Below are 24119 nucleotides of genomic sequence, written 5' to 3' on the forward strand. Positions count from 1 at the left end.
CGGCCGGCTCGGTGGCCCCCGGGAACCGCTCCGGGCTCTCCCCGCGGGGTAGGCGTGCCGAGGCCGGGTGCCTGGCCGGGCGCGGGGCTCAGAAGCGATCCCCGAGCGGTGCGGACGCCTCCGAGGCCCCGGAACGTGCGGTTCGGCCCCTGCGCTCCTGTCGTCGCCGGCGCCGGGCCAGAGTGGTGGCTGAGGAACTGCGGCGGGGGCTGCCGGGGCGACGGAGGACCGCGCCGCGCCGCGCGTTGCAGCACAGCGGCCCCGGGGCGCCCGGGCGGGCAAAAAGTACCAAGCTCGTGTTCTCGGAGGCCCGCGGCGGCAGGGACACCAGCCGCACGCCGGGGTCCTCAGTCGGCGGATCCCGTTCAGGGGAAAGCGTGGGGCAGATGCTGCGCTGTGGACTAAGGCCGTTGAGCACTAGGGCCTTTCGTTAAAACAGAACTTTAATGCGGTTTGTAAAGGGCTGCCCTAGCAGTAGACGCGGGCCACGGCAAAGCTACCATTAATCACGACAGGTGAGGTCCAGGAAACTCGGGGCAGTCGTGTGTCGGCGGCAGCTCGGCCAGCTGGGGGCGCTGCGCGGGCCCCGGCGAGCTCCCTCACGGAAGCCCTGAGATCGTCTTTAAGAGGTTATGGAAATGCGAGACGTGGAGCACGACGTGAGAGGGGAGTAACACGGCCTCGGGAGAGCGTTGGTCAGACTGAGGACCCAAGACGTGCCTGGGATTCTGCGGAGAAGCAGGACTCCCGGGGAGAGGAGACCGAATGCACGGACTGCATCGTCCTGAGAAAAGGCATGTTCGAAATGAAGTATTAGGAATTGATTTGCTTATTGCACTTGGAGGCTCCCCTCACCGCGCAAGCCATTCATTGCCTTCCTCAGTGTTAGATGGCACCAGAAGCGCACGGGACCGCTTTCAGTGAGAGATGAAGAACCAGCGTGAGGGAAGTGAAGAGCTCTGCAGGGACTCCAGGCCGGCCGGGCCGGATTCGTTAAGGCCTTGGCAGTAGCCTCTTTGATTCCCTGTCCGGTACCACCAGCAGCTGTTGAATCCGGGATCCTTTAGACAGCGCTGCCTGAGCTGGCCCCTTCCTGCCCATCTGGACTCGCCTCCCGCCCCGAGTCTCAGACGCCCAATCAGCATCGCTTGCCATTCATTCCTGAGTTCCCTGCCTCCCTGCCTACGTCTGTATTATTCGTTCTTGTGAAAGTGCTTTCCTTCACCACTTGGCCAAAAAACTTTTTTCATTCAGGACCCACTTCAAGCATCCTTGCTGAAAACTCTTCCCCTAATTTCTCAAGCAGAACATCTTTGAGTCTAAACCACTTTGAACATGCCCCAATTATAGGACTTAGCTCATTGCATTGGAATTATTTGTATTCCATGCCCAGTTTTAAAGCCCACCAACCAAAAACAGCCAGGAGCATACCTGCAAAAAGTTAAGTAATGGTAATAAAGTTAGGTTTATTGAACTTGTTGCAGCAAAGAAATTTCAGAGGACTTGTCAGGCTCCTCAAAAATGGGAGTTATGGATGGGTCCTTGAGTTAAATGTTTGTGACAGATGGTCTAGGCAGGGATGGGCCAGCATTTGTAATTAGGAGACTCACTGGAGGAGTCAGACCTGGGACACATGAGTCCATATTGAGTTATTGGGAAATCAGCTTGTCTTATCTTGGTGCAAGTGGTCTGAATAAACTAAATGCAGGGGTCTGAGCTTACATTATTTCTGTGGAATGGCACAGTTTAGTACCATTTTTCACAGTGAGATCCACATTGCTGGTTGTGATTTATTTCAGTTCTCTCCCCAGGCTCCAGCCTCACTGCCTCCCAGTTCTTAGCAGGGAGATGGGACCTGTGTAATTGGTTAGACCAGATTTCTCAACCTCAGCACCACTGATATCTTAGGCCAGATAATTCCTTGTTAGAGATGGCAGGGAGAAGCTCTCCTGTGTACTGCAGTATGTTTAGCTGCATCCCTGGCCTCCACCCACTAGATGCCAATAGCATCGCATCTAGTCACGATAATCAATAATGTCTCCAGACATTGCCTTGTGTCCCCTGGGAGACAAAATAGCCCCTGGTTGGGTTGTGAGCCACTGGGCTACACCGACCAGAAGCCACCCCCCTGCACCCTGAGAGTAGGCATGGGGCCCACTTGCACTGAAACTCTGGCTCATGTTGAAGGCATTTATCTCAACAAATCACAGTTCCAGCATGGAAAGAGAGGCACTGATGCTGGACAAGCAGCCAGTAGTGTGCCTCACAGCTCAAGGTAGAAATACTCCCTATTTTCAGTCCAGTGCTTTTTCTCAGTCCCATGTTGTTTCCATTTCTTTTGCAGGTATCTCCTGTCAGGTGCTCAACCAAGTGCTGTGACAAAGGTGAAATAAGGTGAGCCAATGTGCATACATATTATAATCTCGGAGATAAGCATAATTGCTATAAAACAGTGCAATGGAGGAACCACAGTGTATTGGGACCACAAAGAATAAGTCCCATCAGGTAGCAGTGCCCAGAGAAGGTTTCATGGAGGAAGTGACCTGTGAACCAGGCCTTGGATAAGTAAGATTATAATGGGCAGGTTGAGGGGATGGACAAGGACAAGAAACAGGCTAAGAGGGAAGCATGGGGTATCCAGAGATTGGTCAGCATGGGGGTGACAAGGTAGACTGCAAGATTGTGAGTAGTCAAGGAAGAAGAATAAACTAAAAGGTGTTCTAAAGAGGTGAAGGAGAGCTGCAGTAGACAGAGCCCTTCTCCCTGCCCTGAATCCAGGAGAACAGGAGTGACTTGCTCCAGACAGGCTTCAAACGAAGTTGTTGTGTTGTGATGGGAAAGTCTGGTGTCAGCTCAGGTGGGACAGTGGAGAGTGTAAAGTGAGAGAACGTAGAGTAGCTTGTTCAGAGTAGAAAAAGTATCTTAGAGATCATCTAGTTGCCAGACACGGAGATCTACAAAAGCCCACTTAAGATGAAGGAGGGACTTATCAGAAGGATATGAGGGTATCTCGTGGAACTCCAACACAGAAAATACAGCCTGGCCTCACAGGGACTGGTATGAGGACCTGGATAAACAGAAGGTCTTCCTCTAAGTATCCCTGATACCTCGCTGTGTGGTTTTGTTTTGTTTTGTTTTGTTTTTCTCTTCATCCCTCTGTGATTCTGTGGCAAGCCTTTTTATGTCGCTGCCCATCTTCTTTGCTGCCCTCTATTATAGCTGGATACAGTGTCACATTTCCAGCTGTTAAAGCTAAGGTGGTCACAGGTTAGATTCTGGCCTTGAGTTAAAAGTTAAAATCTAGGGTTTCTTTTGGCATCTAGGAAAAGTTCCTGGTTTTCCAATAAAAAGGAGAGAGAGGGTCCTGCCCTTTCTTCTGCTCTGAACCCTACAGTTATGCTTAGAATGGCAGTAGCATCTTGTGACTGTAGGAAATCACCCTGAAGTCGAAAAGACAATACACCGAGAACAGAAAACCTAGGCTGCTGACCCATGCCAGCAAACACATACCCCTGGGCTTCTGGGTTACATGAGGAAAACAACCCCTTGGGCATCTAAGGTCTGGTCAGCTGAGCACTTTGTGCTTGTACCTGAATGTATCCCATCTGCTGTGTCAGCAGTGTCCACTTGGACATGCCCCCATGTCAGAAAATTGTTGCCTCAAGCCCAGGTCTCCATGACTTCCTGTTTTGGGTATCCCACCAGCTAACTACAGTCTCTTTGTCTTAAGTCCAGCTCCCTGGACTGAGACTCTGATATTTCCAACTTTGGTGAGGTGCTCAAGTCTGATTGCTGTGTTAGAAGACAGGATCCCACATTCTACTGCACATACAGGGCAGGGAGGAACAAGAGCAGAGACCAGGCAGCATAGGCATGAGCAGGGCAGGCTGCCACTCTGATGTCTGCCCCAGTGAAAAGCAGGCAGGGGGAGAGGTAAAGATTATAAATAAGTTGACTGGAGAAAACTGCCTTAATTACCTAAATGAGGATGCTAAGGTCAACCCTGACTTGGTAAGAAAAGGTGCTCAGTAGGAGAGACATTGGCCAGTCAGCATCTGCATGGACACGGACATGAGCATTCATTATTGTTACCTCTGTTGGGAAGTGAGCTCATCTGCTTCATTGCTTCCTTGGGAATGTTAGCACTGACATTTCCTGGTTGGCACAAGTCACTTGTCAATCACATTTCGTTACACCCAGAAACCATTTCTTGAAAGCAGCTAGTTATTTCCCTTCAGACAATTTCTGCTCTGCCTTTTTGAGCAAACGTATGCAAACTTATAAGAGTGAGGTGTTTCCTTGACTCAGGAATACAGAGATGTGTGGTTGGGCTGAGATGATGTCCTTTGGGAAAGAATCAGCCCAAAATGTCTGTGCATCCAGAAGGCTGCTCAACAGTTTAGTCTGCAGGAGCAAGGAGACTAGGCATAGTTACCTAGTTGGTGGCTCTTACCAAGAACATCCCAACCTGTCTGCAAAAGAAGTTGGCAGGCCACCTATTCCAACAGACTTTCTAAACTCATCAGTACTTACCAGTTTGTTGATGATGTCCTAGGACAGCCAGCCCCAGGTTTCTTCCCCTTTGCTCTTTCTAGGTTTATTTAGAGTCAGATTTTTGCTCACTGGATTGTCACCTCCTTGGCCATAGTTGGTACCCTTTGGTGCAGGTGCCAGGGGCACTAACCAGCTCCTTCTCTGCTGTTTGGAATAAAGGCTAGTACAGGCAGGAACTTCAGCTTCACACTTAGCAAAGGCCTCCTGTTGGTGCGCTTGGAGGGTCACAGCTTGCCTCTTGCATGGCTGATTGGGAACAAATTTCAGGGCATCCTTGTCCCCGTATCCTTAAGGCCCGGAGAAGAGGAATCTGGGCAACTGAGCAAAAGAGTTTAGAAACAGGCTTTTTTTTTTTTTTTCTTCCCCTCTTTTCTCTCCAAAGAGTAAGGTAAGAGAACAAAAATGATACTCCAGTACTTCTAAGCCAGGGCAGCAGGTAGAAAGGGCTTTTTTTGGAGACAGGTTCAGGGAGCTGAACCCAGTGAAGAGACCCACTTTATCCTGAGTGCATCTGCAGGTTCCAGAGGAGAAAGTTATGAGGCCATGCTACGTTTCAGACAGCTTGTTCTGAGTTGGGTCAGAGACCTCCTGATGAACATTCCTACTGAGTGATTCTATCATGTGAGATAGAGCAGTGGTTCAGTGCTGGCTGACCCAGCACTGCGCCTGCTTGCTTGGTTTTCCTCCTGTATCACAGCTCCAGTCCTCACACCTGTCCCTAGAGTCACATTCCTAAGCAAATCATCTGCATGCAAGCCCTCATCTCAGGTTCTGCTGTCAGGTGAGACATTGGAGATGAAAGCAGTAAGCGATTTAGAAAATAGAAGGTGAGAAGTTCCAACATATGGGAAGTTTGGGATCCTTAAAAAAGAAAACCAAATAGGCAAAAACTATATTTGAGGAGATAATGATTGAGGTATTTCCAAAACTGATTAAGATGGATATCAAGCTACAGATCCAAGAAGCCTGGATGAATAAAGAGCCCAAACAGGATGAATAAAATCTAGTCAATAACAACAAAAAATAATAATACTACAAAAGCCAAAGAAACGTCGTATTCACAGACCCAGAAATTACATATTTGCTTGATTTAATCCTGTTATGTAGCAAAATCCCCAAAGTGGTGAAGGGAAACTCCAGTGAGAGGTCACTAAAACTCAAGTTGGCATCACCCATCACCACTCCTCCAAAAACACTGTCTCAAGAAAGCTTCCTCTTGGCCTAGCCAGGATACCAGTTCATAGACCTACTCAGAGGTCAACAGTAAAGTACCTTAAAAAAATAATAATAAAAATTAAATGCCACTGATATTCTTCAAAGCTCTTGGAAAAGGGGCCACACCTTTGGTTTGAGCTCAGGGATCAAGAGTGGAGCCAGAGAAGCTCCAGCCACACCCCAGCTGTGCCTCTCCCCACCTCTGCCTCAGAGGGCCATGCACAGAGGAGATGAGGGGATAGAATCCAGAACCTTCTCAGGGCTTCCTTACACACAGTGCCCAGCAGTGTGACCATTGCTGCTGCTCTTTTCATGTTGGGTATCCTGAAGGTGGTTGGTGCAGTGGGTGCAAATCAGCCCTGCAGGACTAAGAGCTCACATTAATTCCACAGCCGAATCTCCTCTCATCACTCAGGCCCAGGAAACAGTGAGAATTCACACTCTTTTGTCTGCACCGTGAACTCACTGCTCTGGATAAACTAGGGATGAGTGTGCACCTGATCAGCTCATAACTCCTCTTTAGATAAACACTGTGCACTTATGTCATGAACATTAGCCATGATTTCTTTTTTCCGTTTTTAGATTTAACAGGGACATTTTCCCTTTAGGAATTATGTTGAAAAGCTGAATTTTCCCTTTGAGCACAACTTTTGTTTTCTTTTAGCTACTCTAAATGAGAGTTATTCTTCAAAGATACCCCATACTGCTTCTTTTCTGAATCTGAATAGAATTTGCCTCTGGGATTTATGGTTATTAACAAGTTCATGCTGGCCTGGAGACACAATGAACACTGAGATTAGCTTTCTCTGGATCCCAATCCAACCCTGTATGTTTCCATGCCATCAGATGTCTCCTCTTTGCTTTCACTGTAGCTGCCTGCTCTTCTGTTTCTCCATGGCCCTGACTTGGTCTTTGTCAGGATATCTCATTTATGACAGAAAATCCAGAGCAAAAAGTGATGTTGGGGTCAGGGCAGGCCTGATACAGCTTGACTAGCCTGTGCACCTCTCCCTCCAGGCTCCCATTTTTTTCTGTGCTATTCTGTTCTCAAATAGGCCCTGCCCCCAGGGCAGCCAAAAGCCTCCACATCCTGTCTTGTGGCTACAGACTATTCCTGTAAGAGAGTAATCATACCATGATACCCCACCACATCCTGGAATCAAAAACGTCTCTGCACAGTGAGTTGCCTTTCCATGCATTGGCTCAGGCCCCTGGATATCCCCCCCCCGTCTTCCTGCCACCATCTCCAGAGCACAAGAGCAGACCCTGTCCCTGGGCACAGCCATTCCCAGCTCATTTTATATGCAGCAGTTGGTCCAGTCTTTGGGAGCCACCCAGACTGGGGCCTCTCATATCCCACCTGCCACCACACCAGTTCAGTGCTATTCTCCTAAAATCATCTTTTCTGGTCAGTGAAGGACATAAACCTCATCTACCCACATCTAAAAAAAGGATAACTCTGCATCATGGGATGTCTCTCAGGCAAGCCTATGCTGCTCACGGATGCAGTCTGTGACACCAAGATTGTTTCTGCTTCCTCGTTCTTGTCGGTGTTCCAGACTAGCACCCACCACCAGAACTCTGTGATGGGAATGCTGTTGTCCAATCTGTTAGCTTTTGGCCATGTGCTACTGAACATATGAACTGGGGCTACTGGCATTGTGGAACAGAATATTTTATTCCATTCTACATATATATTTTTTTACTTACACCTAAAGTGCTACATATAACTAATGTATTGGATGCACAGCAATCTAGACACAGGTAGGTTTACCAAGTAACAATCTGAGATAAGTGAGTTCTGAGTGTATATTTCTTCCCTGTAATGAATTTCCTCCCCAGTGGATTTTTTAGTGTTCTCTTTTGAATGAATAGGCCCCTTCCAGTTTTGTCCTTAGGATCATATTCAGCCACAACAGGAGCATTATTTGATCAAAACATCACCACAGAAAGAAGAGAGTGAACAAAATAAAACTTTATTTGTACTGCCCTGGTGACTGTCCAAGTTTATGTCCAAGCCATTTCATAAATAGTGTCATAACCACAGTCAGCCAGGTCCACCACATATGCGGTAGGTCCAAATGCATGATTCTGTGTTGCTAAGCACTGCTTATTGCTTTGCAACAGACAGCAGATCATCACTCTCTATATCTGTGGGCTACAGCTAATAGCCATCCTGTTGGTCACAGGCATACTCACCTAATCAGAGAAGCAAGCACAGCTATGACCCATAATAGGTGTTCAGTACCCCAGACACCCCGTGAACACCTCCACAGCTGCAAGGCACCATATAATATGGGGTATAGATAAGGACAACCTTTTCCTGTTCCCAAGGACCCAGCTCAGTAGGCTGCCTTCACCTGTACTTCATGCCATTGGCCCCTGCATGCTTGGCTAGTAAAGAAACACTTTGCAACCTAATGATTTATGTCCACTTGCTAAGGTTCAGATGACTTAAGGCATACTTTAAAAAGCCTTGATTCAGAGTTGCAAGTCTCATCCTTGAACATCTGTGGTTCTTCCCACACCAACCACAGAATGAAGGACAGGCAGTTTTGAAAGACCCATTTCTAGCCAAATTAGTGCCCTAACAAGGAGTCACTTGAGTTTTCGTGGGCTTCCCCTTAACATCCCCACATATGTGGAGCATGTTGACCTCCAAGGTATCCAAGATGGAGAGGGAAATCTTTCCACATCTTAGCTTGGAGAAACAATACATGAATGGTTCTAGAGCTAAAATCAGAGCTCATTCATACCCTCACTTTTAAGAGTTAGGTTTCATTACACATAAACCAAAGGAAATAGAAATGTATCAAAAAAAGGATACTACAAGTTTGAAAGTTATCAAGATAGCTATATTTAGACAGAGATACAGACATTTCCAATACAGATTCCTTAGTATGCCAAACATTAAAAATTCATCCTCTGACCTCCATATTTCCCCATAAGCAAAGGCACAAAAGGAGATTTTCATAACTCTAAATGTTACGAAGAACATGTACATATAAATCTACACACTACATGTGTGTATTTGCACATTCTTCCAAAATTATAAAAGTATAAAAATAAAATTTCTGCCTTTTTGTATCTAGAAACATCCGGAAAAAAACATTGCTTCTAGTTCTGTGATCTAAGCAGACATGCTTTACCAGGCTTTTCACCTTCCTGTGCTGTCTGGAGGCAACAGAAATGGAGATGACCATGGCTTTTCATTCCAGGAAACCAAATTTGGGACAAGGGGAACAAATGCTAATAAGCATGTCTGATAGTACCTCTTCATGGTTCTCAGCAGAAAGAAGGCAAGGCTTAGCATAGGCTTCACATTGGGGCAGTATGGGTTATGCTCTGGAGAGTACTGCTTCTGAGATAGCAGGAAATAAGCAAATCTGAGAGCTACATTCTGTTAGGGGTGTGGACACTGGGTCTTGACCAGAGCTCCTCACTGAGAGGAAGCTTGCTTGTCTTTGTATTTCTGGTAGGCACTCAGGATTTCTGTGATGACACTGGGGTCCTCCAGGGTGGTGATGTCCCCCAGATCTTGAGTTCTGCCTGTGATTATCTTCCTCAGGAGCCTCCGCATGACTTTTCCAGACCGAGTCTTTGGAAGACGCTTCACTACCTGGAAAGGAAGGGGTGCACCATTCAAGTTTGGGTGGTGCCCAGACTCCCTGCAGCATCCAAGTGTGTTGGGATAAGAAGGGCTCTGCCCAGCAGATGACACCCTCACTAAGAACTCAGTAATGAATGACTGAGGTGCCCGACTCACCCCAGAGATCATGGGGGTCTGTGATTTCTGGTTTTATCTTCCCACAAATCTGGACATAAACTGAAATCTACCTGAAGGTCAGAATCAACCATATGTTAGATTTTGCTGAAGCCCTCATTCAGGCAGGGTCTGCCCATACCGTGGTTACCTCACTGCCAATACCTCTGTCTTCCGTTTCCTACATTGCTGAGGGCTCCCAGGTAGCAAAAGAACCAAACACAGGCCATGGCAACTTGTCTCCGCCTACGGGCCTGAACCAACACTGCTTTTTGCTGACATAAGAGCTACTTTAGAGAAAAACGTTGTCTTGTTCAGCATTTGAACAGTTTACATTTAACATTTTCATACAACCACAGCCTCTTTTATGTCAAGAGCAATACGCTAAGAGCTGTGTTTGGGGCTCATTGAACAGTTACTCATCTTTTGAAAGGGTTGGTTCACCTAGGGGAGCTCAAGTCTCCCTGAAACTCTGGTCCAGGCCAACAGCTTGACTTTGTATCACACCAGGTAAGGCTGAGGCTGCTCCCACCTCAGAGGGCCACCTCTGAACCAAGGAAGGCTGTGGGGGAAGTGTTAACAAAGAGGAATGGAAACCTAATGGGGCTAGAAAGGTGGCCCCATTCTTCCCCAGACCCAACTCCAACACAGATTCCCTCAGAAAGGGGTCTGGCAATATCTCCTGCACTGACATCAGGAGATGTGTTCAGAAACCACACGGGCTGGGGAAAGCTGGCACTTTCCACATGTTTCTTTAGTTAAAATCTCTAATTTTTAGAAGATAGAGACTTACACTAATGAGAGGATGGAAGAATTTATCCCAAATGAAATAATATAAGGCCACAGCCAGAAATCTAAATGAAACAGATATAAGTAATGTGTGATGTAGATTTTAAAGAGACAATCATAAGGATACTCACTAGATTTGAGAAAGAATAGAAGACTTCAATGAGAACTTTACCACAGAAATAAAAGAGTTAAAAAAGAATCCTAGATGAAGAATGCAATACACAAGATTGGAAAGGCATGATACAATTAACAGCAGACTGGAAGAAGCAAAGTAACCAAATCAGTGACCTAGAAGACAAAATAGTGGAAAATATGCTGAACAAAAGAAAAAATTAAGAAACGAGAACAGACTTCAGGAACTCAGTGACACCAACAAATGTAATAACATTTGTATTATAGGAGTCCCAGAAGAAGAGAGAAAAAAGGGGGCAGAAAATTTGTTTGAAGAAATAATAGCAAAAAACTTCCCTAAGCTAGAGAAGGAAACAAACATCCAGATCAGGAGGCACAGAGAACTCCCAACAAATTCAACAAAAACAGGCCAGCACTAACATGCTATAATTAAACCTGCAAAATATAGTGGTAGAGAAAAATCTTAAAAGCATCAAGAGGGATCCCTGGGTGGCGCAGCAGTTTGGCGCCTGCCTTTGGCCCAGGGCGCAATCCTCGAGACCCGGGATCAAATCCCACATCGGGCTCCTGGTGCATGGAGCCTGCTTCTCCCTCTGCCTGTGTCTCTGCCTCTCTCTTTCTGTATGACTATCATAAGTAAATAAAATTAAAAAAAAAAAAAGAAAATTTAAAAAAATAATAATAAAATAAAAAATAAAAAAAAATAAAGCATCAAGAAAAAAAATCCTTCGTTTACAAGGTAAGAGCCATAAGGCTCGCTGGAGATTACTCCATAGAAACTTGGCAAGCCAGAAGAAAGTGGCATGATATGTTCATAGTGCTGAATGGGAACAATCTGCAGCCAAGTATACTCTGTCCAGCAAGGCTGTCATTCTGAACAGAAAAAGAGATAGTTTACCAGACAAAAACTAAAGGAGTTTGTGAACACTAAACCAGCCACGCAAGAAATATTAAAAGGGACTCTTTTTTTTCTTTTAATTATTTAAATTCAATTTAGTTAACATATACTGTATTATTGGTTTACCAGGATAGAATTTAGTTGCATATAACACCCAGTGCTCATTATATATCAAGTACTTTCTTTAATGCCCATCACCCAGTTACTACCCCTTCCCCCCATCCACATCCCCTCCAGCAACCCTCAGTTTGTTTCCTTGGGTTCAGTGTTTCTTATGGTTTGCCTCCCCATCTTCATCTTATTTTTCCTTCCCTTCCCCTAAGTTCATCTGTTTTGTTTCTTAAATTCCACATGAGTGAAATCAATGTCTTTCTCTGACTTATTTCTTAGCCTAATACCCTCCAGTTCCATCCACATCATTGCAAATGGCAAGATTTCATTCTTTTTGATGGCTGAGTAATATCTCATTGTGTATATATACCACATGTTTATCCATTCATCTGTCAGTGGACTTCTGGGCTCTTTCCATATTTTGGCTATTGTGGATATGGCCGCTATAAAGAGTTGGGGTGTATGTTCCCCTTCAAATCACTGTTTGTATCCTTTGGATAAATATCTAGTAGTGCAATTGCTGGGTTGTAAGGTAGCTCTATTTTTAACTTTAAAAGGGACTCCTTAAGTGCAAAGGTGAGACCAAACATGACAAAAATCAAAGAATCAGAAAATCTCGATAAATGACAAAACAAGTAATAAAATAGCAATAAATATATATCTATCAATAATTACTCTGAATTGGGGCACCGAGGTGGCTCAGTCAGTTAAGCATCTGACTTTGGCTTAGGTCATGATCTCAGGGTCCTGGGATCCAGCCCCACTTTGGGCTCTCTGCTCAGGGAGGAGAGTCTGCTTCTCCCTCTTCTGCCTCTGCTCCTCTCCCCTACTTATGCACGTGCTCTCGCTCAAATAAAATCTTTAAAAAATAATAATTACCCCAAATTTAAACAACTAAACACTCTGATCAAACGCCATATGGTGTCAGAATGGATAAACAAGACCCACCTATATACTGCCAACAAGAGACTCACTTTAGACCTAAAGACACCTGCAGACTGAAAGTGAGGGTGCAGAGAAACATCTATCATGCAAATGGATGTCAAAAAAAAGCTGGAGTAGCAATACTTATTTGGACAAAATAGATTTTAAAACAAAGACTGTGACAAGTGACAAAGAAGGACACTATAATCACAGACGAGTATCCAACAAGAAGATATAACAATTGTAAATATTTATGCCCACAACATGGGAGCACCCAAATATATTTTTAAAAATTAGTAATAAACATAACCTAATTGATAAAAATCCAATAACAGTGGGTGACTTTAACATCTCACTTACACCAATGTACAGGTCATCTAAACAAAATCAATAAGAAAACAGTGGCTTTGACACTGAACCAGAGGGACTTAACAAATAAATTCAGAACATTCCATCCTAAAACAGCAGAATACACATTCTTTCAAGTGCACATGGAATATTCTCCAGAATAGATCACAAATTAGGTCACAAAACAAGCCTCAACAAGTACAAAAAAACTGAAATCATACCACGTACACTTTTTTACCACAACAGTATAAAACTAGAGATCAATCGCAAGAAAAATTTTGGAAAAATCACAAATACATGGAGGTTAAACAACACTATGAAACAACGAATAGGTCAACTAGGAAATCAAAGAAGAAATTTTTTAAAAACCATGGGGAACAAATGAAAACAAAAACATGAACAGTCCAAAACCTTTGGGATACAGCAAAGGCAGTCCTAAGAAATAAGTATCTAACAATATAGGCCTACCTTAAGAAACAGTAAAAGTCCCAAATAAACCACCTAACCTTAAACCCAAAGAAGCTAGAAAAAGAAGAATGAAGCCTAAAACCAGCAAAAGGAAGAAAATAATAAAGGTTAGAACACAAAGAAATGATATAGAAACTAAAAAAATACTAGAACAGGTCAATGAAACCAGGAGCTGGCTTTTGGAAAAAATTAATAAAATCAATAAACCTCTAGCCAGCCTAAAAAAGAAGGACCCAAATAAATAAAATCACAAATAAGAATAAAATAATAACCAACACCACAGAAATACAAACAACATTATAAGAATATCATGAAAAACTTATATGTAAACGAATTGGACAACCAGAAAATTGGATAAATTCCTAAAAACTTACCAAAACTGATACAGTAGAAAAAAAAATTTGAACAGACTGATAACCAGCAAAGAAATTCAATCAGTAATCAAAAACCTCTCAACAGGGATCCCTGGGTGGCGCAGCGGTTTGGTGCCTGCCTTTGGCCCAGGGCGTGATCCTGGAGACCCGGGATCGAATCCCACATCAGACTCCCGGTGCATGGAGCCTGCTTCTCCCTCTGCCTATGTCTCTGCCTCTCTCTCTCTGTGACTATCATAAATAAATAAAAATTAAAAAAAAAAAAAACTCTCAACAAACAAAAGTCCAGGCCCAGATGGCTTCACAGGCGAATGTTACCAAACATTTAAAGAAGAGTTAGTGCTATTCTCAAATTATTCCAAAAAATAGAAAAGGAAGGAAAACTTCCAAATCCTATGAGGTTAGCATTACCCTGATACCAAAGGACAACAACAAGAAAAAAGATGGTGGAAAGTCAGCCAAAAAAGACAAAAGACCTAGTGAACAAATCTGGAAGTAAGGCCAAAAAGAAGTAGTAGTCTAAAGGCAAAGTTCAGAACAAGCTCAATAACCTGGTATTGTTTGAAAATAAGACATATGACAATCTCTGTAAAGAAGTTTGCAACTATAGCTTATTATAAACTCTAGCTATTGTCTCTGAGAGACTCAAGATTTGAGGTTCCCTGGCCAGGGCAGTCCTTCAAAAGCTTCTTAGTAAAGGACTCATTAAAAACTGGTTACAAAGTACAGAGCTCAAGGAATTTACACCAGAAACACCAAGGGTGCAGATACCCCAGCTGCTGGTAAAGAGACATGAACAGATCCTGCTAACTGTATATTTTGGAAAATAAAACTATTAAACCCAAAAAGATGGGACACCTGGGTGGCTCAGCAGTTGAGCACCTGCCTTCAGCCCAGGGCATGATCCTGGGGTCCCAGGATGGAATCCCACATCAGGCTCCCTGCATGGAGCCTGCTTCTACCTCTGCCTGTGTCTCTGCCTCTCTCTGGGTGTGCCTCTCATGAATAAATAAATAAAATCTTTAAAAAAAAAAAAAAAAGATTCCACTAAAAAAGAGAACTAAAGGTCAATATCCCTGATGATCTTGGATGCAAAAATTGTCAATAAAATACATTTTAAAAAATTGTTCACCAAGTTCAAGTGGAATTTATTCCTGGGTTGCAAGAGTGGTTCAATATTTGCAAGTCAGTCAACGTGATACACCATATTTTTTTTGATACACCATATTAATAAAGGATAAAAACCAAATGATTTCAACAGGTGGAGAAAAAGTATCTGATAAAGTACAGTACATTCATGATAAAAATCCTCAACAAAGTAGGTTTAGCGGGAACATACCTCAGTATTATAAAGGCCACTTACAAAAAACCCACAGCTAGTATCATTCTCAATGGGGGGGAACTGAGAGTTTTTCCTCTACAGTCAAGAACAAGACAGGGATGTCCACTCTGACCAGTGTTATTTAACACAGTACTGCAAGTCCTAGCCATAGCAATCAGAAATAAAAAGAAATAAAAGATATCCAAATCAGCAAGAAGTAAAATGTTCACTATTTGCAGCTTACATGATACTCTATATAAAACCCAAAAGACTCCCAACAAAGAGCTGCTAAAACTGATACATGAATTCAGTAAAGTTGCAGGATATAAAATCAATATAGACACTTCTATACACCAATAATTAAGCATCAGAAAGAGAAATCAAGCAATCAATCATATTTACAATTGCACTAAAAACAGTAAGATATCTAGTTATAAACCTAACCAAAGAAGTAAAAGATCTGTACTATGAAATCTATAAAACACTGATGAAAGAAACTGAACATGACACACAAATGGAATGACCTTCTATGCTCATGGATTGAAAGAACAAATATTGTTCAAATGTCTGTACTACCCAAAGCAACTACACACATTTAATGCAATTTCTACCAAAATACCAACATTTTTCACAAGAACTAGAACAAATAATTCTAAAATTTGTATGAAACCACAAAAGACCCCAATAACCAAAGAAACCTTCAAAAAGAAAAGCAGAGCTGGAAGCATCACAGTTCTGGACTTGAAGTTATATTACAAAGCTGTAGTGATCAAAACAGTAAGGCACTGGCACAAAAATAGACACACAGATCAATGGAACAGAATCAAAAACTTCAAAGTGAACTCACAACCATATGGTCAGTTAGTCTTTGACAAAGCAATCTTGGACAAATATCCAGTGGGAAAAAGACCACTTCTACAACAAATAGTGTTGGGAAAACTGGACAGCAACATGCAAAAGAATGAAACCGTACCACTTCCTTACACCAGACACAAAAATAAATTAAAATGGATTAAAAACCTAAATGGGAGACCTGAAGCTATAAAAATCCAAGAAGAGACCACAGACAGCCTCTTTGACATCAACTTCTGTCTAGATAGGTCTCCTGAGGCAAGGGAAACAAAAGCAAAAATAAACTATTGGGACTTAAAAGCTTCTGCACCGTGGAGGAAACAACAAAACTAAAAGGCAACCTACAGAATGGGAGAAGATATTTGCAGATGAATTGATAAAGGGCTAGTATCCAAAATCTATAAAGAGCTTATTAAATTCAACACCCAAAAAACAATCCAATTAAATGGGCAGAAGACATGAATAGACATTTTTGCAAAGAAGACAGTACTGATTGATGGTCAACAGACACGTGAAAAGATGCTCAACATCGCTCAACATCACTCATCATCAGGGAAATACAAATCAAAATTACAATGAGGTATCACCTCAAACCTGTCAGAATGGCCAAACTCAAGAACACAGGAAGCAACAGATGTCGGTGAGGATATGGAGAAAGGGGAACCCTCTTATACTGTTGGTGGGAATGTGAACTGGTACAGCCTCTCTGGAAAACTGTGGAGGTTCCTCAAAAGTTAAAAATAGAGCTACCCTACAATGTAGCAGTCACACTACTAGGTATTTACCCAAAGAAGCCAAAAACACTAATTCAAAGGAGTACATGCATCCTTAGATATTTAGAACAGCATTATCTACAATAGCCAAATATGGAAGCAGCCCAAGTGTCCATCAACTGATGAATGGATAAAGAAGATGTGGTATATATATATCCAATGGAGTATTACCCAGCCATAAAAAAGAATGAAATCTTACCACTGGCAACAACATGCATGGAGCTAGACAATATATGCTAAACAAATCAGAAAGACAAAAACCATATGATTTCACTCATATGTTGAATTTAAGAAACAATACATGAGCAAAGGGGGAAAAAAAGAGAGATAAACCAAGAAACAGACTCTTAATTATAGAAAACAAACTGCTGATTACCAGAAGGGAGGTGCAGAGGGGTGGGGGGGGTGGGTAGATGAAATAGATGATAGAGATGAAGGAGTGCACTGGTTATGATGAACACCAGACACCAGGTGATGTATGGAAGTGTTGAATCACTATATTGTACACCTAAAACTAATATTACATGATATCTTAACTGGATTTAAATAAAAACTTTTAAAAAAGTAAATAAAATCTCTAATTTTCTTCACTACCTAGCCCAGCTCCTATAACTAGCCTCCACATGCCAAAGGGAGCACCTAATCCTGTCCAGCATGATCCTCTTAACAGGTGAGTTGTACAAATGTTTGCTGTGAGGCCTTCTGGCCACCCCCTCCTCCCATCTGAGGATACAGCAGCTCACCATCCCCACCTACATCCCAGGAAACCTAATAGCTAATATCCATTTTGCTGCTGATGGAAGGGATCACTATTGTTTGTTAATTGTGGGAAATAGAGGAGGCGGCTTATAACGAGCAGCGCCATCACACCTAGGAGCAGGTGCCACTCACCAGAATCTGATCGGGCACAGCATACTTGGCAATCTTGGTGGCCACTGCTGACTTGAGCTCCTTCACCACTGCATCTGTGTCACCTGTGTTGTCCTTCAACACGATGAAGGCAAATGCACCTGAAAGGAATCAAACTTTCAGGGTGTGTTCCACACCGAACCATCTCCCAAAGCAGAGCATTGTAGACAGTTATAAAAAATCTTAAGGATCTTTAAATCATATGTTGGCAACTTGTAGCAGTTGCCACTTCTAGTTGCAGCCCTAAAGATGAATTTGTTTCATTCAAAGTGGGAAGTCATTCTTTTCTCTAAATGGAAACAATTCTAACAGCTCTCTGAACATCCCAGTGAAGCCCACATGTAGATAAGAACTCCTTTTGGCTCTGGTGTTGACTGCATGGGAACGTCACCGTGGAGGCATGACTCAACCTCTCCTGCTATCCCTGTATCTGTGAAGTAGCCCATAATGTGGGCTGACAGGAGATGTACTATCCAGTCCTGTGACATGGTACATGGAAACATAGCACATGGCAATTAATTTTGTGGGTATGTGTCCAACATGGTGGGCACTAGCCACAGTAGCTCTTTAAATGTAAATGAAATTAAGGTTAAAATGCAGTTCTTTGATCACATAAGCCAGCTGTAGCTTGTGGCTACTGTCCTGGACAGCACAGATGAAGAGCAAAAGCTCCATCTTGGCAGGAAGTTCTGTTGGGCAGTGCTGGCCAATCAATTATTTTAGCATAAACATTAAATTTTGTTTGTCAGTATCCCACCATGTTCCAGAAAGGATTAACAGTGGTTCCCACAGGTATCTACATTCCTTTTCAATCCACCTGGGATCACCTTGCAAATGTGGGACATTAGAGATCCAATTCTATTGTCTCCCCACATGAGTGATCCCAGCACCACCATGGTCAGTCTGTCTTCCCTCATGGCCTGCGGTACTCCTCATACACGAAGCTCCTATGTATGTGCCGCCTGGGTATACTTCCTCCGATCCCACCCCATCTTCATTACTTCTCCCCATGGCACGTGCTGCCTAACCCACTACGTAGTTTCCTCATTACTTGTGTTTATTGCTTATTGTCTGTCTCTCCCCTCTACCCCCTGACCCTCCAGCATGTAAGCTCTATGAGGCAGGACTTTTGCTCACCAAGTTTGGGTTGTAATCAGACAAGACCCAGGGGCTCCCCTCAGTCCAAGTGCAAACACAGGAAATGGGAACAAACAGGTACCAAACAGCTTTTGCTGTTGTTCATGTATTACCAATGAATAGAGGCTCAAAGTTGTTAGAAATCAGAAACGTCTTTCATCATACCCATGATGCACACATTCTTCCCAGCAACCTGATAGGTACTAAAAGGCCTACTGATCCCAGAGTTACTTCGGCTGCAGTTTCTGCTAATGGGGGTGCAAGGTGAACCAAGGCTTCTGAGTGTCACACAAGAGGACCTGTTCCCATCTCTGTCCCCTTCCTATCCCTGACTGCTCTCATGCATTTTCCAGTCTCCTGCCAAGGAAGGGGCAACAGCCTCATGGACGACACATGCTTCTCACAGCAACTGAAAATGCCTTTTCAAAAGTGTTTAAATAAATGTTAAATTTTACAATGGGTCAATCTGGATTAAGTGTTTGAGTAAATACTGGAACCATGGCACACAATGTGGCAGGAAGGCAGATGACATTGGAGGACACTGAAACAGGATGTCCTGACAGTAAGAGGGCAAGCACCCAATCCCAGGCTGCTTGGCCAGGCAGTGAAGGACAGTCTTCCCAGCAGTGCAGTATAGAGTCAGTGAGTGTCCAAGTCACACAGGCCAAGTGAGTGTGGCCACACTGCACTGGGCACTACAATACTCAGGTGACCCTGCCCCTTCCCAGACCCACCCGCTTAGAAACTGGCAGGCCTTGGAACAACATGTGTCTTCCAATAAAGACTATCCTGAGGGACACCTGGGTGAGCTCAGCAGTTGAGCTTCTGCCTTTGGCTCAGGTTGTGATCCTGGGGTCCTAGGATCAAGTCCTGCATCAGGCTCCCCACAGGGAGCCTGCTTCTCCCTCTGTCTGTGTCTCTGCCTCTCCCTCTTTGTCTCTCATGAATAAATAAAATATTTTTTAAAAAAAAGATTATTCTAAAAAAAAAAAAATTATTCTGATTATCAATCAGCATTCCCCTGGCCTGTCAGCCTGCAGTGGAAACCACAGGTCAAATTCCTACAAAAACATGGGACACCTGGGTGGCTCAGCAGTTGAGCGTCTGCCTTTGGCTTAGGGCATGATCCCGGGGTCCCAGGATAGAGTCCCATGTTGGGCTCCCTGCATGGAGCCTGCTTCTCCCTCTGCCTGTGTCTCTGCCTCTCTCTCTGTCTCTCATGAATAAATAAAGTCTTTTAAAAAAAAACATACACACAAATTCCTACAAAAGTAATCCCAGAGCGACAAGAGGGCCCACTCCGAGGCACTCCTGTCTGCCAGACGCTGTGAGCAGGACAGGGTGTTTCGTGTGAACCCTCCAAAACTGGGCTGCCACACAAATGTGGACATAGGAGGAAATGCCTAAGCACAGCAGGGGCCAAATAGGTCCTGGCTGCTTGTGGATGTGTGTCCTTAAAAGACATCAGAGCTAGGACATTGCAGAAATCTGACCCTCATCTAACATACAAGCTATCGAGTCTCCTTACCCAAAATCTCTACATGGGACAGAAAAAAGCAACAGCTTGACCCATAAAAACCCCTACCACCCACACCCAGGTCCATTCCTTTTACAAAGTGCCACAGTGTGCATGAGACCAGGAATGAAGAACACCTTTTGTGGGCACTCACCCTCTCCTTTGATGTCATGCGGGTAGCCAATGACAGCAGTCTCTGGCACAGCAGGGTGGTTAGCCTGTACAGAACACAAAACAAAACATGCAAATGAACCACCTAAGTCAGCACACAAGGAGATACAAGGCGTCGTGGACGCACCCAAGCAAAGGAGGCCCAGCTGCTCACCATTGCATCCTCGATCTCTGCCGTCCCCAGCCTGTGGCCACTGATGTTGATGACGTCATCCATCCGCCCTGTGATCTGGTAGTAGCCATCCTCTGTCCGGTATGCCCCATCACCAGTGAAGTAGTGGCCTGCACCACAGCAGAGGAATTCAGCACCAAAACCTTGGAACCAGGACCCGGCAGGGCCCCTATCCGTCCAGGAGGGACACAGCAGGACACACACCAGGGCCTTGCTCAACAGAAGAAAGCTCCGAAGCCCCAGCTCTGCGGACTTCCTGCCTGCCTGCCCTCCTGTCAACCCCTCAGGGAAACGCTTCTCTAGACGGTGCCATCTGGCTGTGTGCTAGGGAAAGGGCAGTGGCTCCAAATCAGCAGAATTCTGACATCACAACTGCAAACATCTGGGGAGTAGATGATATACAAGGAGCGCACCTAAGCATCCCCAAAAGTGACTCTCATTCACAAGCTTAAGAATAAAGAGGATGGGTTCCAATAGGCAAACTGTGTATATAATCTAACCCAATGACATAAAGCAAACCAGGAAAGAGATAAAAAGCCAGAAGAAAATTCGCAGCCAGCCATCATGCCAGTGTTCCAGAGTGATTTCTTCACTCTTCTTTCCTAGTAACCTAAGACATACAGACCAAGGGTCAGGCACTTCAGGCTCTGCATGCACCCCCACTTATACCCCAGGGACTCTTCTCATTCCAGAGACCAGGAGGGTCAGGGAGGGAGAGGAAGCAGGACTCTAACTCCATAGTGTTGCTGCACTACACTCACTCATTGTGACCTTAAAAACATTTTCTGTGCCTATGATTCCCAGTGTATGCAAATGCAATCCACTTTATCTGGCTCACCTGGGTAAGGCTTGAAGTAGGCCTCCATGAATCTCTGGTGGTCTCCATAGATGGTCCTGGCCATGCCTGGCCAGGCCTGGGACAGGCACAGAGCCCCGGAGATGTTACCACCCTCCACGACCTTTCCCTATAGACCCAAAGACACATGTGTGAGAGAATGCACAGATTCTGCTTGAGAAGCAAAGAACCAATGTTCTGAGAAATGACAGAGGGAAGCATCAAAGAAATACATGAAAAACAGAAATGTGAAAAATGACAAGCATGCCTCCAAAGGAACTGCCTTTCTCCACTGTAAGGAACCAGTCTGTGAGGGCTTCCAGGAGGACCCTGGGCTCACCTCATGCAGTGATTTCAACTATGTGTCCCTGAGGAGATGCTGCAGTGAATGCTCCACCTTCTGCCCCCTACCACAGCCAGGCACGTGTGATGTGAGTCAGCGGGCAGAGGAGGCCAGGAGGACAGACAGTGCCAGGAGCTCTCCAGGGCATGTGTGCAGGAAGGGCATGCCTCTGCAAGGCCCTTACCTTCTCGTCCATGAGCACTGGGACAATGCCAAAAAAAGGCCTCATCGCCATGCCAGGGAGGATCTCTGCCCCTTCTTCTGAGGGCCGTGGTGCAATGCAGATGCCACCCGTTTCTGCAGGGAGAATGGGGAAGAAATGCAGGCTGGGCCTAAGGGCTAGAGATGTTAATCTAGACCATGCCATCAAAGGGTCCATGGAAGACACACAAGTGCTCTTTCAGGGTGGGAGGTGGATATTTGTCCCTGTTTGGCCCCCAGTGACATAAAGATATCTTTCTGAGACAAGACCAGACTTAGGTTCTGGTCCTTTCATCTGCAGAAACAAGATGCAGGCCCACGGCAGAGGAGCCAGTCCTAGGAGCTGCAGTACTCCACGGAGGCAGGTGCTGCCTCCCCTCATCCTTGGCTCTGCAGCAAAGGACAGAGCCCACCTACTTGCATAGGAAGACAGGAAATGAGTTGCTTCTGGGCGCGCGCACGTGCACGCATACACACACACACACACATACACAAACTATGTAAAGCAATACCCACAATTGTTCTCAAGTATTTCTTTGGCACTTCCCTCTATCAGCCTGTATGGAAATGCCTCACAAGACTCACTTGTAGAGTCTCCATCCTGGGCCTTCCCAAATGGAGGACAGAGCTATTTGCAACCTCACTTTATGACTTCTTGAAGAACGAGATCCCAGTTGGCTACATTTATTACATCAGTGGTAGTCTATTGCCCTGAACATCCTAATAAGTCAGATATCCCAGAGGAGAGGGGGCAAAGCAAAACAAAATGGCACAGGAAAAAGAAAATGGCCTTTCTCACTAAAATCTAAATTTAGAGTCTGGTCCTTTACAATAGGGCCCATTTGCATCAGACATACTTGTGTTGGGCATGTGGCCCCTACAGGGAAAAAGAACATTTAGCTAATCACCTACTACCTTTCAGGCCTTGGACAATATACAGCACTTGTATCACCTCTTTCTATACTTTCTATGCTGTAGTGGAGCATCCCCATTTCACAGATGAGGAACCCAAGGCTCAGAGAAATCATTACACATCCTTGAGTCTTACAGCTACAAGCCAGCAGCCAGGCTCTGACTCTCCTTCCAGACACTGGGTTTTCCAACCACCACATATGCATGGGGCTGAGGCATTAGTGGTGTTGGATGGCAATCACAGAGCCTCACTCACACTCGACCCTACAAAACTCAGGCTCAGCCACAGGTCCTCATGTGCTGTCTGCACAGCAAGCAAGCCTGGCACCAGGTTCCAAAGTCATGCCTGGACCCCTTCTCCTCAGGGATTCTCACCTGTCTGCCACCAGGTGTCCACCAGCGTGCATCTGCCGTCCCCCACCACTTTGTGGAGCCACTCCCAAGCCTCGAAGTTGATTGGTTCTCCCACTGAAATCACACACAAAAGGAAAAACAATATAATAAATCTCAATAAATCTGAAACCAAAAAGGATAGGTTTTTATAGGGAAAACAGCTCTGTAATTTCCCTAAAGGACATAAAAGGAAACTAAAAAGGCAGTGAGATTCATCACATTAACGGCTGCCAATGAAAACAAACTGCAAGATATTTTCACCATCAGGTGAAAAATTAAAAAGTTGGCAAGAATGTAGGAGAAACTATCACATACACTACAGGAGTATAATTTGATATGCAATTGGGGAGCAACTGGATGTTTCTCTTGATATTAAGAAGTGCATACTTGATACAACTCCTTAGAAAACTGTGGTTGAATCTACTAAAGCTAAATCTACATTTATCCTATTATTAAAAGCATCCCTCCTGGTTAAAAACCTACAGAAAAGGGGGATCCCTGGGTGGCTCAGCGGTTTAGCGCCTGCATTTGGCCCAGGGCGTGATCCTGTTGTCCCGGGATCGAGTCCCGCATCAGGCTCCCTGCATGGAGCCTGTGTCTCTGTGTCTCTCATGAATAAATAAATAAAATATTTTTTAAAAAACTACAGAAAAGAATATATATGTGCTCACATACAGAGATGATCACAGCAGTTAAAAACAAAAACTGCCATCAAGAGGGGAATGGAGAAATAAACTGTGGTATATTCATGTGATATACAGGCACAAGAACACACAAACCACTGCAAACACACAGCAGGGCTGACCTGACAGTCATGCCCCTATAGGCACAAGAGTGGCACATACCACATGAGCCCATGTGTACAAAGTTCAAGAACAAGTAAATCAATCTATGCTGACAGTGGTCAAACAGTGGTTGTGACTGGGGGTGACTGACCTTCTGGGGTCTGGAAATTTCTACAGCTTGATCTGGGTAATTTTATATACATGTACACAGTCAATAGTTGGA

The 24119-nt window shown here is 44.4% G+C and overlaps 1 protein-coding gene, 1 long non-coding RNA gene and 1 pseudogene across 3 annotated transcripts in view; 2 read left to right on the top strand and 1 right to left on the bottom strand.

Moving 5' to 3' along the window:
- The first annotated feature begins 3 nt into the window (after positions 1 to 3).
- Positions 4 to 11029, top strand: LOC102156733. Of its 2 annotated transcripts, none has more exons than XR_005376767.1 (3): positions 4 to 1451; positions 2345 to 2394; positions 9338 to 11029. It is a non-coding gene; the product is annotated as an uncharacterized LOC102156733 (long non-coding RNA). The 2 variants fall into 2 exon arrangements; XR_005376766.1 differs by having other exon boundaries at positions 4 to 1440.
- Positions 8603 to 24119, bottom strand: part of ACSS1 (acyl-CoA synthetase short chain family member 1) — a 58458-nt gene continuing 42941 nt past the window's right edge. The window contains exons 8-14 of the mRNA XM_038570219.1: positions 23094 to 23186; positions 21790 to 21902; positions 21266 to 21392; positions 20410 to 20537; positions 20239 to 20302; positions 17414 to 17532; positions 8603 to 9388 (exon numbers count right to left, since the gene is read on the bottom strand). Coding sequence (XP_038426147.1) covers positions 9209 to 9388; positions 17414 to 17532; positions 20239 to 20302; positions 20410 to 20537; positions 21266 to 21392; positions 21790 to 21902; positions 23094 to 23186 — 824 coding nt within the window. The 3' untranslated portion in view covers positions 8603 to 9208. The remainder of the gene's footprint in view (positions 9389 to 17413; positions 17533 to 20238; positions 20303 to 20409; positions 20538 to 21265; positions 21393 to 21789; positions 21903 to 23093; positions 23187 to 24119) is intronic.
- Positions 12381 to 14514, top strand: LOC102155589 (annotated as a pseudogene).

Source organism: Canis lupus, chromosome 23 (assembly GCF_011100685.1).
Source record: "Canis lupus familiaris isolate Mischka breed German Shepherd chromosome 23, alternate assembly UU_Cfam_GSD_1.0, whole genome shotgun sequence".
NCBI classification, from domain to species: domain Eukaryota; kingdom Metazoa; phylum Chordata; class Mammalia; order Carnivora; family Canidae; genus Canis; species Canis lupus.